Source organism: Budorcas taxicolor, chromosome 4 (genome assembly GCF_023091745.1).
Source record: "Budorcas taxicolor isolate Tak-1 chromosome 4, Takin1.1, whole genome shotgun sequence".
Taxonomy (NCBI): Eukaryota; Metazoa; Chordata; class Mammalia; order Artiodactyla; family Bovidae; genus Budorcas; species Budorcas taxicolor.
Genome location: NC_068913.1, coordinates 99,702,479 through 99,716,185, shown reverse-complemented (window position 1 = coordinate 99,716,185; position 13,707 = coordinate 99,702,479). Strand labels below are relative to the sequence as shown.

Genomic DNA, 13,707 nt, shown 5'->3' with positions numbered 1-13,707 from the left:
GAATAATGCGGCTGTGAACATGCACAGACATCTGTGCAAGACCCTGCTTTCAGTTCTTTCGGGTATATACCCAGCAGTGGAATCACTGGATCAGATGGTGTTTCTAATTTTAATTTTTCTGAGGAACCACCATACTGTTTTCTGTAGCAGCTCCACCATTTTACATTTCTAATTTCTCCACATCCTTGCCAGCAAACTTTCTATTTTTTGTTTTTGTTTTTTTTTTTTTCATGGTAGCCATCCTAATAGGTGCGAGGTGGACTTGGGGGAAAACTGTTAAAGACATCTCAGAATACTCATGTACTGAAATTCTAAGTTAGGGCTTTAGAATTTCTAGATTCCAAGGAGAGGCACCCACATATCCCATTTTATTTGCTGCGTATGATTCATGAGGCAGGTGGGGAGGATTAGCTCCATCTAACAAGAGGGCAAACTGAAGTTCAGCAACAGCTAAGCAGCCTGTCCCAGGGGGCAGCTGGACCAGGACCACTCTCACATCCTCTTCCATTATACTCTGAAGGGCCGCATTTTGAGGACTAGAGCAGCGCAAACAAAGAGGGAAAGAATCTCTTGGATTGAACAATGCTGTCAGGCAGAACACCACCCCAGCCCCTAAGGAGCCAAGCTTCCAGAAGGCTGAGTTCTGAGCCATGGGACTGACCCACATCTAACTAGTACCAGCCTGCAAGGAACTGCCCAGCACATCCGTGAAGGACAGTCCTCTGAGATCCATTATGGTCACCTTGACAAACAGAGGGACACATCCAGAGGGGCTGTTTCACACAATTTGTTTGTGGGGACAGTAACACCAGAGGAAGGACAGGGATTAAAGAGCAAGAACCAGCTTTAGAGGACTTCCCTGGTGGTCCAGTGTCCAAGACTCTGTGCTCCCAAGGCAGGGGGCCCAGGCTTGATCACTGGCCGGCAAACCGGATCCCACGTGTGACAACCAAGAGTTTGCATGCCACAGCTAAAGATCCCGCGTGCCACACATAAGATCTGGCACAGCCAAATATACAGATAAATTTGCTTCTTTAAAAAAACAAAAAAGAACTAGCATTAGCCTGGTTGATGAGTCCTCAAATAACAGCCCATAGATTTGTTTTCATTTCAACGCAAACTAAGTTCTGGCACAAAAGGGACAGGACCGTACCTGTGGTTGGAGCCAAACTCATGGCAGTCACCTCAGAAAATCCAAGGTATTCTCTAATGAGCTTACTGAGCTTTTGGTAGGCAACATCCAGATCATCTGCAGCAGAGGAGAGAATTTACTTTAGCAACAGACGTGTATCAAAACAGAGCCAATCTGTGGCAATAATCGTTTAGCTAGATCTCATTGCATGAATATCATGGTAGGCAGAATTCTAAGACCCAGTGACACTTCACCCTTGCTTAATCACACACACATACCTTGAGTGTGGGCCAGAACCTGTGAGTCTGAGGAGCTATGACTCCTGTGGTTATGTTAGGTTTTATGGCATAAGGGACTTATGCAAACATAATTAGGGTTATTTATCAAGATCCTAATAAATCATTTACTATCCTAATAATAAATATCCTAGTAAAATATCCTAATAAATAATTTATTATCCTAACAAATAATTAGGGTTATTTATGAGTTTGGGCTAATCAAAAAGGAGATTACCCAGGTGGGCCTAATCTAATCATATGATTCCCCATAAAAGGAGGTTTTCTGTTTGGAGACAGACAGGACACTCGAAGCATGAGGAGGAACTTAATAGGCTGTTGCTGCCCTGAATGTGGAGGGGCCCACATGCACAGGGCCTGAGATCAGTCTCTAAAAACTGAGGGTCACCCTTGGCAACCAGCCAGCCAGCAGTCAGGAGCCTCAGTCCTACAACCGTGAGAAACTGCCTTCAGTCAACAGTAAGAACATACTTTGGAGCAGGTTTTTCCCCAGTGATCTTATACTTTAAAAATAAAACTTTGCTGAAAGTTACTGACCTGCGTTGATTACTGCATCAAAGTACCCTGGATATTTCTGATTAATTTTAATATAAAGGTCCACTCTGGAGACAGCAAATTCAATCTCTACACGACTGAATAATCCTTTTCTCCTCAAGTAGCCTTCATATTTTTGCTTGTCCATGGGTACCACCAGGATATATCGAGGCTCAAAATAGGAATGTTTTAAACTTCTTACACCCTATGTATTTAAAGAAAAGATAATAAATTAGAAAAAGACACAATTTAGAAATCATTTAGGAAATATGTGACAACATAGGTTTAATCAGTAGTGTTGTACTGAAGAATTTGTTTACTCTGTATAATTAGCTATTATTTTCCTACAAATACCTCAGGATTGGATTACTTCTTTTTGTGTATCAAATATTATGTTATCATTAGAGAAATGAGAATTCATCCTACTTGGTTATCCTTCAACTGTTCTAAGGAACATGATTGTTAAAAAAGAAAATTGCTAGAGACAAATAGCTATGCTCACAGAATACTGCATATTTATAGCTGAAAAGCAATTTCAATTCTACTTTTCAAAAGGCATCCTTGCAGCGGCTGGAGACAGAGATCTTACCAGAGAGAACGGGTCCTCTGTTTCCCCTCTGTCATCAGTTTGGTCCCTTCCTGTTCCTAAACCAGCAGCCTGGTGGTTGGCTGGTTCCTATTACATCTCACAGCCTGTACCCAGAGCATGGGAAGGCCAGGCTCCTGATGCCCTGATAACCAGGAGCCCACACAAAGCAGGGAAGCAGTGGTAGGTAGCAGTGCTCTGAGGAACCAGGGGCCTGGGTCAGGACTGCAGCTTGCCGGCTACTGTGACTCTGTGCCAACTCCTCTGTGAAATGGAAGTTCTTTCAAATGGACTCTGTAGTTCCTTCCATGTCAATCCAACCATGAGCAGTTTAACTCGGTGTTCAAAATCTTTGTTTTTAAAAATTCAAGGGGAAGAAATAGAGACTCTTTAAAAAAAAAAAAATGCCTAAAAGGGTCAATGACAAGGAGAGTTTGGAAAAAGGATTTAGCTGGGTGGGAAGAACCAGGAATAAAGCCTGGTTTATAGACTCAACCTCCTGGAAATGAGTAGGAGGAAGCTCTCAGGAAGGAAAAAAGTAAAGCAGGAGCCAGAACTCAGAACCACTGAACTGGAAAAAGGTGGACACTGGAGCTGGGGAGTGTCTGCACTCAAAGATGCATGCTTTTTGTGTCTGCCTTGTTCAAGGAAGACATTTTCTGGGAAAGGTCTTAGTTGTTGTTGCTGCTCTGGCTAATTAGCATAGAAACAAAGTAAACCTTAAGAACTGCAGGGCTTTAAAGTTAGGAAAATTAATGAGCTGGAAGAAACTTGAGCACTTTCACTGAAGTGAGGCAACACTTATCTCCTGGATGGTAGCCCACCAGGCTCCTCTGTCCAAGGGATTCTCCAGGAACATGGGACCAGGTTGTCATTCCCTTCTCCAGGGGATCTTCCAGACCCAGGGATTAAACCCAGGCCTCCTGCATTGCAGGTGGATTCCTTTATTGTCTGAGCCACCAGGGAAGCCCTTGTGGGGACTATACCAACACAAAAGACCAAAAAAGGATCAGTCTCCTGCTCTTCCAAGTCAGAGAGGAAAAGGTTTAAGGGAGAGGTAATCAATAGTAACAGAAAATCTGACACTAGATTTTGTTTTCTGTGTGTTTGGTGTAATGGGATCCTTTAATCACTTTTTTTCTTTCTGACTAAAAAAATGTTACACTGTTCAGAGAAGGTAACTGAAAAAAAAAAAATCAACTGTATTTGAAGATCTCAAATATTTAATATAACTACATAAGTTTTTAAAACAAATGCATACATCTGCTGGATCATCGAAAAAACAAGAGAGTTCCAGAAAAACATCTATTTCTGCTTTATTGACTATGCCAAAGCCTTTGACTGTGTGGATCACAATAAACTGTGGAAAATCCTGAAAGAGATGGGAATACCAGACCACCTGACCTGCCTCTTGAGAAACCTATATGCAGGTCAGGAAGCAACAGTTAGAACTGGACATGGAACAACACACTGGTTCCAAATAGGAAAAGGAGTACATCAAGGCTGTATATTGTCACCCTGCTTATTTAACTTCTATGCAGAGTACATCATGAGAAACGCTGGGCTGGAGGAAGCACAAGCTGGAATCAAGATTGCCAGGAGAAATATCAATAACCTCAGATATGCAGATGACACCACCCTTATGGCAGAAAGTGAAGAAGAACTAAAGAGACTCTTGATGAAAGTAAAAGAGGAGAGTGAAAAAGTTGGTTTAAAGCTCAACATTCAGAAAACGAAGATCATGGCATCTGGTCCCATCACTTCATGGCAAATAGATGGGGAAACAGTGGACACAGTGGCTGACTTTATTTTTCTGGGCTCCAAAATCACTGCAGATGGTGACTGCAGCCATGAAATTAAAAGACGCTTACTCCTTGGAAGGAAAGTTATGACCAACCTAGACAGCATATTAAAAAGCAAGAGACATTAGTTTGTCCATCAAAGTCCATCTAGTCAAGGCTATGGTTTTTCCTGTGGTCATGTATGGATGTGAGAGTTGGACTGTAAATAAAGCTGAGTGCCGAAGAATTGATGCTTTTGAACTGTGGTGTTGGAGAAGACTCTTGAGAATCCCTTGGACTGCAAGGAGATCCAACCAGTCCATCCCAAAGGAGATCAGTTCTGGGTGTTCATTGGTAGGAATGATTTTGAAGCTGCAGCTCCAATACTTTGGCCACCTGATGTGGAGAGCTGACTCATTTGAAAAGACCCTGATGCTGGGAAAGATTGAGGGCAGGAGAAGGGGACGACAGAGGATGAGATGGCTGGATGGCATCACTGACTCGATGGACGTGAGTTTGGGTAAACTCCGGGAGTTGGTGATGGACAGGGATGCCTGGCATGCTGCGATTCATGGGGTCGCAAAGAGTCGGACACGACTGAGCGACTGAAGTGAAGTGAAGTTAAGCTAATTAGAATTTTAAAATTTTACATTATTATTACTTTTTAACTTTTTGGCCTCGCTATGTGGCAGGCAGAATTTTAGCTCCCTGAGCAGGGATCGGATCCGAGCCTCCTGCAGTGGGAGCATGGAGTCTCAAACACTGGACCACCAGGGATGTCCCCCAAATCTCACCTTTTGTATGCATTCGTTTCAGGCCTAGAAGTGTGCTTCCTGCACACCATAGCCTCCTCCCCAGTCCCAAATATATACACTGTTTTACACACTGAAAAGAAATTGATTGAATGGAAAGTACTTACTTCTATTTCCATATGAACACAGCTTGCTAAACCATCTCTTGCGATACCTTCTATGGTGTCCCTACTTAATCCGTACTTGTGATTACCGTAATTATAGGTTAGAATGAATTTCCCCTGTGAGGGAAGAAGTAAAAAGACTTTCCAATAACAGCTGCCATCATGGAATTTAATATAAATTAAATGACTTGATGTCTTCTTTCTATATGACTCCATAAAACTTAAAAATATTAGCGATTATATAAGGATGACAATGGGTTTAAGAAACTTAATATCAAACTGTGATGGAGAAATTCATTCAGAATTCCTGGCTGGCAAAAAAAAGAAAAGGCTTTTGGAGATAATCTGCTGACCAAATGTTAGAGCAGAGTGAAGGCAATGAAGCTTATGGTAAACAGATCATTTTGCCCACTGACCCACTTCCTGCCAAATGTGTGCTATAAACCTTCATTAAGGAGAAAGCAAAACTAATAGTTCACTTTGTGCCTCAGCCATTTTGGCTCTCCTAGCTCACCAGCTCTCCCCCAAAACCTTTCATTCCCAAAGGCCTTGTACTCCCAGATAAGCCTGAAGGCTGTGAATTACAGCCACATCCTCAAACCTTTGCATTCTGAGATAAGCTATAAAAAACAGACCCCTCTTGCTTTTCCTCATGAACACAGCTTTTTACTGGAACTGCCCCAAATGTATTCAGTAGCATTGTTGTGTGCCCTCTAGACATTTGATGTGTAAATACTGCCTTCTTGTTATATTCTGGAAGCTCCTCCTGAAACTGTAGTCATGTGTAAAAAAGAAAGAAAGAAAGAAAAAAAAGAAAGAAAGAAAAAAGAACTAGAAACATCTCTCAAAATTGTCTTGACTTTTCCTTTGATGATATGATATTTACTAAACCACAAGGTGGAGGCTGATGACAACAGAAGGAAGAAAAATGCAAACATCCTTGGCCACTAGGACTCTTTTGATACATGATTTTGAAATAAATAATGAAGTGAAAACACCTAAGGCTGAGCCCCATCCACCGAAGCCCAGCAACAGCCAGCACCATTGTTACAAACAGTAGCAGTCTGGGGGTCTTTGATGCTACCCTGTGCCTCCTGGCCTGGAGGTTCTGGAGATCTGTGGGGTTTGGGGGAGAGCTACCTGTCGGGGGGTGGTGTTGGAAGGCCATGAAACATAGGGTGCCCCTCATGTGGGATGGGTCTCTCTCTGGGGCATGTGTCTGGTGTGGGCAATGAGAAAAATCCATACCCCCCCCCCCCCATAGTTAAATGGAATTTATGTTATATATTCTACAAGTTAAAGACTCAACAATAAATATCCTTAATACTTTACCCACTCAGTGTCATTCTGTGTTCTTTGCAAGAAACACGATGACTCCTTTCCTTTTAATATCTATCTATCTATCTATCTATCTATATATATATATATATATACACACACAGATAAACAGATACCTGAATCTCTTGTCAGGCATGACTTATTTTATCTTGTTTACTGTGATTCATCCTGTTTTTTTATAGCATATATTTGAATCACTTTCCAGATGTATACTATGAGTTTGCTTACTTGTGTGTACAAGGGCACACAAGTGGATGCAAAAAACATTTTTTGGAAGAAGGTAGGGTTGGGAGAAATCTTGCATTGTACTTGTGTACATAAAACAAGCCTTGTTCAACTGATTTGTTAAGAGTTGAGATGAGTGGTCCCCCAGCTTCTGGAGAGGTATACTCCTGGCATGGCTTCCGGCCTGTGGATTTCTTCATGCATAGCAATAATCTTATCTCAGACACCTCCAGATCTGTGGTCTTATTTCCACCAGGGAAGAAGAGGCTCTGCAGGTGAGTGACTGTGTGTATGGCCTTAAGAAGGGATCACGTGTCTGTGGGCACATGGAGAGATGATCTGTGTTTTGGGGGGTGTGGAATGTATATTGAAGTGTGTGCTCATCTACATGTACCCATCAGAGTGGGGAAGTGTGACTGTCCACAGCAGGTGTGCAGGGGTGGGGTGTGCCAGGGCTGTCTGTTAAGGGGGACTGTGACTTGGAAGGGGACAGGCTGGCTGGGGAGTGTTCCGTAGAGGGGTTCTGTGTGCAGAGGCTGAGTGTGTGGGTGTGACTGGTGCAGCTGACAAGGTGTCGTGAGTTTCTCCTCTCTAGGTTTGTCTCTCTTCACGAAACAGCCTCAAGCTCCCTTTAAAGAAAAGATCTTATCTACAAAATTCAAGTTAAAGATGATGATATCACAGCGAAGTCATGCATGTTAGCCCAGGCAGTAAAAGTGAGCGCTTTTCCCGTACACAAGAACTTTCATAGTGGGAGTAAAACTGGAAGACTAAATACAGCACAGACGTATGGTGATCCCTTAGACTAGGGACCGCTGGACTTACTTGATTACAGACGAGGTAAGGTCTGAAACATCAGGGGAGCCCGCGGGGCACTGAGATCAGTGGAACTAAATCAAGGAAAAATGCCCCAGACTCCACCACGAGAAATTAACAGCAGTGCGGGGAACTCGTTGTCTTTCAACCCAAAGAGTCCTAAGAGAATGCTTCTTACTAATCACGATAACTCCTCAGATTTCTATTATGGCTTTTAGAAATAGAAAGTCTCAGCGTACCCTTGGTACATTAAACTGAACTTCTAAAATATAGCCCTAGGAGAGAAAATCATAAATAATTTCCACGATGTTCTTCTGAAAAGATTAGAGAGGAAATGGCCGAGGGACCACAGGGCTTTCTCACTTGGCTTCTCTGTGAACGCAAGAGAAAATATGTACCATGTATAAAGCTGGTCGTTCACAATTAAACTCAGAGTAACTGCAGAGTCTATGCTTACATGCTCCACAATTGCCTGCACTGAGGTGTAAGCCAGGTCTGTTATCTGAGGATGGGGCAGAGAAAGGACAGATGAAGGAGCAGGGGGCAGAGAGGAGGGATCCTCCACCAGTAAGAGCATCACTGGTTGGATGGTAATCTTTCAAAAGCAGAAACAGAGGTTAGTCCTTAATCCTGTCCTTCACTAGGCTTCAGGGGTAGAAAAAAAAATCGGTGTAGGATTAATTTGGTGATAGAAAGAAGTGATGATAAGATAAACAAAATTAAGGCCCACGCCTGAAAAGAGAATAAAAAGGCTTACAGATTTATCAGTAGTGATGAAGATATGAGATACTCTTTAACTGAAGTCATGGATGGATAATGTATTGACATTAGCAATATACCTTTGACAGATAAAACACACTAGGGTTGTGAGGATTCCCTTTAATGCGAAGGGCCAAGAAAGAACAAATAAATTATTTTTAAGGAAATGAACTCAGCGACAAGGTTGTTGTGAATTACTACCGATGACTAGATGATCAGGGTTTCAGGGGGGTAAAGCCTTAAGTTGAATAAAACTGCCCAGAGCTTCTATGAAAGGGACCAGAGCAGGGTAGTGACCCTCACCCAGGAAAGCCACAGACCTCAAAGAAATGAAGAATCTTCTCTGATCTAATGTCGAGGGCTTCCAACTGTGTTAGTGACCTGCCTGCCGGCTCTCTGGGACTGAGGACTTCTCACACAGCGATGTTTCAGGGGAAGGTTAAGGCTGCGTATGCGTCCAGGGCAGACCAACTGGCTGTAGTGGTGTGTAGGGTCACAACAATTAGAAAGCACCAAAGACAGCAAACAGAGGGAGTGGTCTGTGGACAGAACACGCCAACTCCCTGGAAGTGCTCAATTCATAAGTTAGCTGCGTAACATCAGTTCTGTGGGAGTCGTTTATCTTGAGTAAAATCTGATCATAAATAGCAGCACCTGACAAACACAGATCTCAAGAATTTTTCACGGTGCTCTTTCTTCCATTTTCTTAAAACATCTCTTTATTCGGTTTCATTGGAAATTTACAGTATTTTCTCCAAGATCATAAAGCAATGTGTGAATGATGATATATCAAAGGTATTAAAAACACAACTCAATGAGAACACATCCATGTAATTGTTCTCTTTTTTATCATGCTTTCCTAATACTTCTACCAGAGACCATGTATTTCTTGTGCATTACACATAAAGAGCATTCTTACCATGTTTTGCATTTCATCAAAAACTTCTTGAGAGATAAAATGATAATCAACCCGATCTCCTTCTCCAAAGTAAGGCGGTCTGGTTGTGTGACAGGCCCTGAAAACAGAAAGTAGATAACTCCTGTCTCTTTCTATTAATTTGAAATTCAAAATGGAAAAGGTTTGGCATAAAGTATGTTTTAAAAAATTAAAATGGATCCACAAATCATAAAGTAACGTAGCCTTGAAAACCCTGATGTTTGGCAGTGTTAGACACGTACACTTGCTATACTGTATAGTGAAGTGAGTGAAGTCGCTCAGTCGTGTCCGACTCTTTGCGACCCCATGGACTGTAGCCTATCAGGCTCCTCCATCCATGGGATTTTCCAGGCAAGAGTGCTGGAGTGGATTGCCATGGCCTTCTCCAGGAGACCTTCCCCACCCAGGGATCTGAACCCGGGCCTCCTGCATTGCAGGCAGACGCCTTACCATCTGAGCCACCAGGGAAGCCATGCTGGATAGGGATTATACAAATTCTGGACTCAGTTCAGATCGGTCACTCAGTTGTATCTGACTCTTTGTGACCCCATGGACTGCAGCACGCCAGGCCACCCTGTCCATCACCAGCTCCCGGAGCTCACTCAAACTCATGTCCATTGAGTCGGTGATGCCATCCAACCATCTCATCCTCTGTTTTCCCCTTCTCCTCCTGGCCTCAATCTTTCCCAGCATCAGGGTCTTTTCAGATGAGTCAGTTCTTCGCATCAGATGGCCAAAGTGTTGGAGTTTCAGCTTCAACATCAGTCCTTCCAATGAACATCCAGGACTGATCTCCTTTAGGATGGACTGGCTGGATCTCCTTGCAGTCCAAGGGACTCTCAAGAGTCTTCTCCAACACCACAGTTTAAAAGCATCAATTCTTCAGCACTTAGCTTTCTTTATAGTCCAACTCTCACATCCACACATGACTCCTGGAAAAACCATAGCCTTGACTAGACAGATCTTTGTTGGCAAAGTAATGTCTCTGCTTTTTAATATGCTGTCTATGTTGGTCATAACTTTCCTTCCAAGGAGTAAACATCTTTTAATTTCATGGCTGCAGTCACCATGTGCAGAGATTTTAGAGCCCCCCAAAATTTAGTGTTGGATTATTAACACTAAGTTTTCACTTACTGTTCTTTATCACCTTCTGAGTCATGACCTCTGATATCACATCATCAAACTTTAAGAAATAAAACAATATTTATCACCCATACACTTTTCACCCAAATGTTTTCATACTCTCCCTGGTCTATGGCTATTTTCTGGAACGCTCCCTACCCCATTCCTCTATCTGGTTAGCCCACTTGTCTTCAGGACTCAGTTTAAGTGTCACTCTCGAAAGGCCTTTCTGGACCCTCTGCGGCTGGGTTAGGCACCTCTTCTTTATCCTCCTGTAGTCTCAATGCCTGCCGCCAACTCCTCCCCCGCCCCCTTGTTCAGGACCCCATCTCCTCCATTGCTGGAGGGTGGAGACCAGCTTGTTCCTCATTCCTGCCACACTCATCAATCTATATGAATTTCCGGAGAGAATCCATGATTCCAACACTGTATGGAATTCTCAGCTCAACCAGAGAGGGCTTTTCTGCCCACTGTCTGAAATAGCATCCCCACAGCTTCCCTGATGGCTCAGATGGTAAAGAATCCACCTACAATGCAGGAGACCCAGGTTTGATCTCGGGGTTGGGAGGATCCCCTGAAGAAAATGGAAAATGGCAACCCACTCTAGTATTCTTGCCTGGAGAATTTCATGAACAGAGAGGAGACTGGCGGGCTAGAGTCCATGAGTCTCAAAGAGTCAAACATGACTGAGCACACACATGCATGCAACCCAGCTCACCACACCCCAATTACTCTGTTACTCCTTCTCTTTTCTCTTTGTTCCCCAGGAGGATGTATGAATCATACAGGGAGCACGTTATGTTCCCAAAAACTTTTAAAATTAATTTTAAAAATTTTCTGCCATACCACAATGTGAATCACCCATAAGTATACAGATAGCCCTCCTTCTTGAGCCTCCCTCCTACCTCTCCCCATCCCACCCCTCTAGGTAGTCAGAGGGCACTGGGTTTGAGCTCTCTGTGTCATACAGCAAATTCCCACTAGCTAGCTGCTTTACATATGGTAATGCATGTGTTCAACGCTGTTCTCTCAGTTCATCCCAGCCTCTCCGCCCCCCCGCTGTATCCACAGGTCTGTTTTCCATGTCTGCATCTCTATTCCTGCCCTGCAAAGAGGTTCATCCTTACCATTTTTCTAGATTCCACATACATGCATCAATATACGACATTTGTTTTTCTCTTTCTGACGTACCTCACTTTGTCTAACAGGCTCTAGGTTCATCCACCTCACTAGAACTACTCAAATGCATTCCTTTCTATGGCTGAGTAATATTCCATTGTGTATATGTACCACAACTTCTTTATCCATCTGCTGAAGGACACCTAGGCTGTTTCCATGTCCTAGCTATTGTAAACAGGGAGCACTTTATCTCATTCATCTTATCTGCCACTGCATTCACAGTGCCTGGCCCATAGTAGGCATTTACTAAATATCTGTAACATGAATGAATTAATCAAACATGTGAAGTGGACAGTAGTTGTGATAAGCTCCATTTTAAGATGACTATAAAAATACTTGCCCAGGGACTTCCCTGGTGGTTCACTGGTTAAGACTTGGGAATTTTCACTGCACGGGGCTCAGGCTTGATCCCTGGTTGGGTAACTGATCCCACATGACAGGTGGCATGTCCCCACCACCAAAAAAAAAAAGGAAAAAAAGACCTGTCCAAGGCCACAAAGCAGGCCAATACTGGTCCCGGAACTAAACTGTGACTCCCAACTAGCTCAGGACTCTTTTGATTTCAGACATGCTGACTTCCCAATGCTAAGTTCTGGGAATGCAAACTGATTTTTAGATTATCCTATGGCTTTAAAACAGGAGATGCAAATAGCTAGACAAATGACATGCTATTTCATTGACTCCTCACAAAAAGATATGAGGTAGGTATTATTGCCATTACCATTACCACTGTTATTACCTCATTACTACTGTTCTCATTTTACAATTGATGAAATTGAGACACAGCAGTGAAGTAACATGACTCAGTAACAACCACAGGATGACACCAAAGTCAAGTCCTTTTAGGATCACACTAAGAGGCAAGAATACTGTACAGAAAAGATCTTCATGACCCAGATAATCATGATGGAATGTGAAGTCAAGTGGGCCTTAAGCAGCATCACTGCGAACAAAGCTAGTGGAGGTGATGGAATTCCAGTGGAGCTATTTCAAATCCTAAAAGATGGTGCTGTGAAAGTGCTGCACTCAATATGTCAGAAAATTCGGAAAACTCAGCAGTGGCCACAGGACTAGAAAAGGTCAGTTTTCATTTCAATCCCAAAGAAAGGCAATGCCAAAGAATGCTCAGACTACTGCACTATTGCACTCATCTCACACGCTAGTAAAGTAATGCTCAAAATTCTGCAAGCCAGACTTCAGCAATACGTGAACCGTGAACTCCCTGATGTTCAAGCTGGTTTTAGAAAAGGCAGAGGAACCAGAGATCAAATTGCCAGCATCCGATGGATCATGGAAAAAGCAAGAGAGTTCCAGAAAAACATCTATTTCTGCTTTCTTGACTATGCCAAAGCCTTTGACTGTGTGGATCACAATAAACTGTGGAAAAATCTGAAAGAGATGGGAATACCAGACCACCTAACCTGCCTCTTGAGAAATCTGTATGCAGGTCAGGAAGCAACAGTTAGAACTGGACATGGAACAACACACTGGTTCCAAATAGGAAAAGGAGTATGTCAAGGCTGTATACTGTCACCCTGCTTATTTAACTTCTATGCAGCATACATCATGAGAAACGCTGGGCTGGAAGAAGCACAAGCTGGAATCAAGATTGCCAGGAGAAATATCAATAACCTCAGATATGCAGATGACACCACCCTTATGGCAGAAAGTGAAGAGGAACTAAAGAGCCTCTTGATGAAAGTGAAAGAAGAAAGTGAAAAGTTGGCTTAAAACTCAACATTCAGAAAACGAAGATCATGGCATCTGGTCCCATCACTTCATGGCAAATAGATGGGGAAACAGTGGACACAGTAGCTGACTTTATTTTTCTGGGCTCCCAAATCACTGCACATGGTGACTGCAGCCATGAAATTAAAAGACGCTTACTCCTTGGAAGAAAAGTTATGACCAACCTAGACAGCATATTGAAAAGCAGAGACATTACTTTGCCAACAAAGGTCCATCTAGTCAAGGCTATGGTTTTCCCAGTAGTCATGTATGGATGTGAGAGTTGGACTGTAAATAAAGCTGAGTGCCGAAGACTTGATGCTTTTGAACTGTGGTGCTGAAGAAGACTCTTGAGAGT

The 13,707-nt window shown here is 42.9% G+C and overlaps 1 protein-coding gene across 1 annotated transcript in view; it reads right to left on the bottom strand.

Annotated features, from left to right (window-relative positions):
- The window catches only part of LRGUK (leucine rich repeats and guanylate kinase domain containing), a 109,075-nt gene that overhangs the window by 40,863 nt on the left and 54,505 nt on the right, over nt 1-13,707 (bottom strand). Inside the window, exons 12-15 of the mRNA XM_052639044.1 lie at nt 9,303-9,399; nt 5,249-5,362; nt 1,966-2,167; nt 1,154-1,249 (exon numbers count right to left, since the gene is read on the bottom strand). Of these exons, the coding sequence (XP_052495004.1) occupies nt 1,154-1,249; nt 1,966-2,167; nt 5,249-5,362; nt 9,303-9,399 (509 nt within the window). The remainder of the gene's footprint in view (nt 1-1,153; nt 1,250-1,965; nt 2,168-5,248; nt 5,363-9,302; nt 9,400-13,707) is intronic.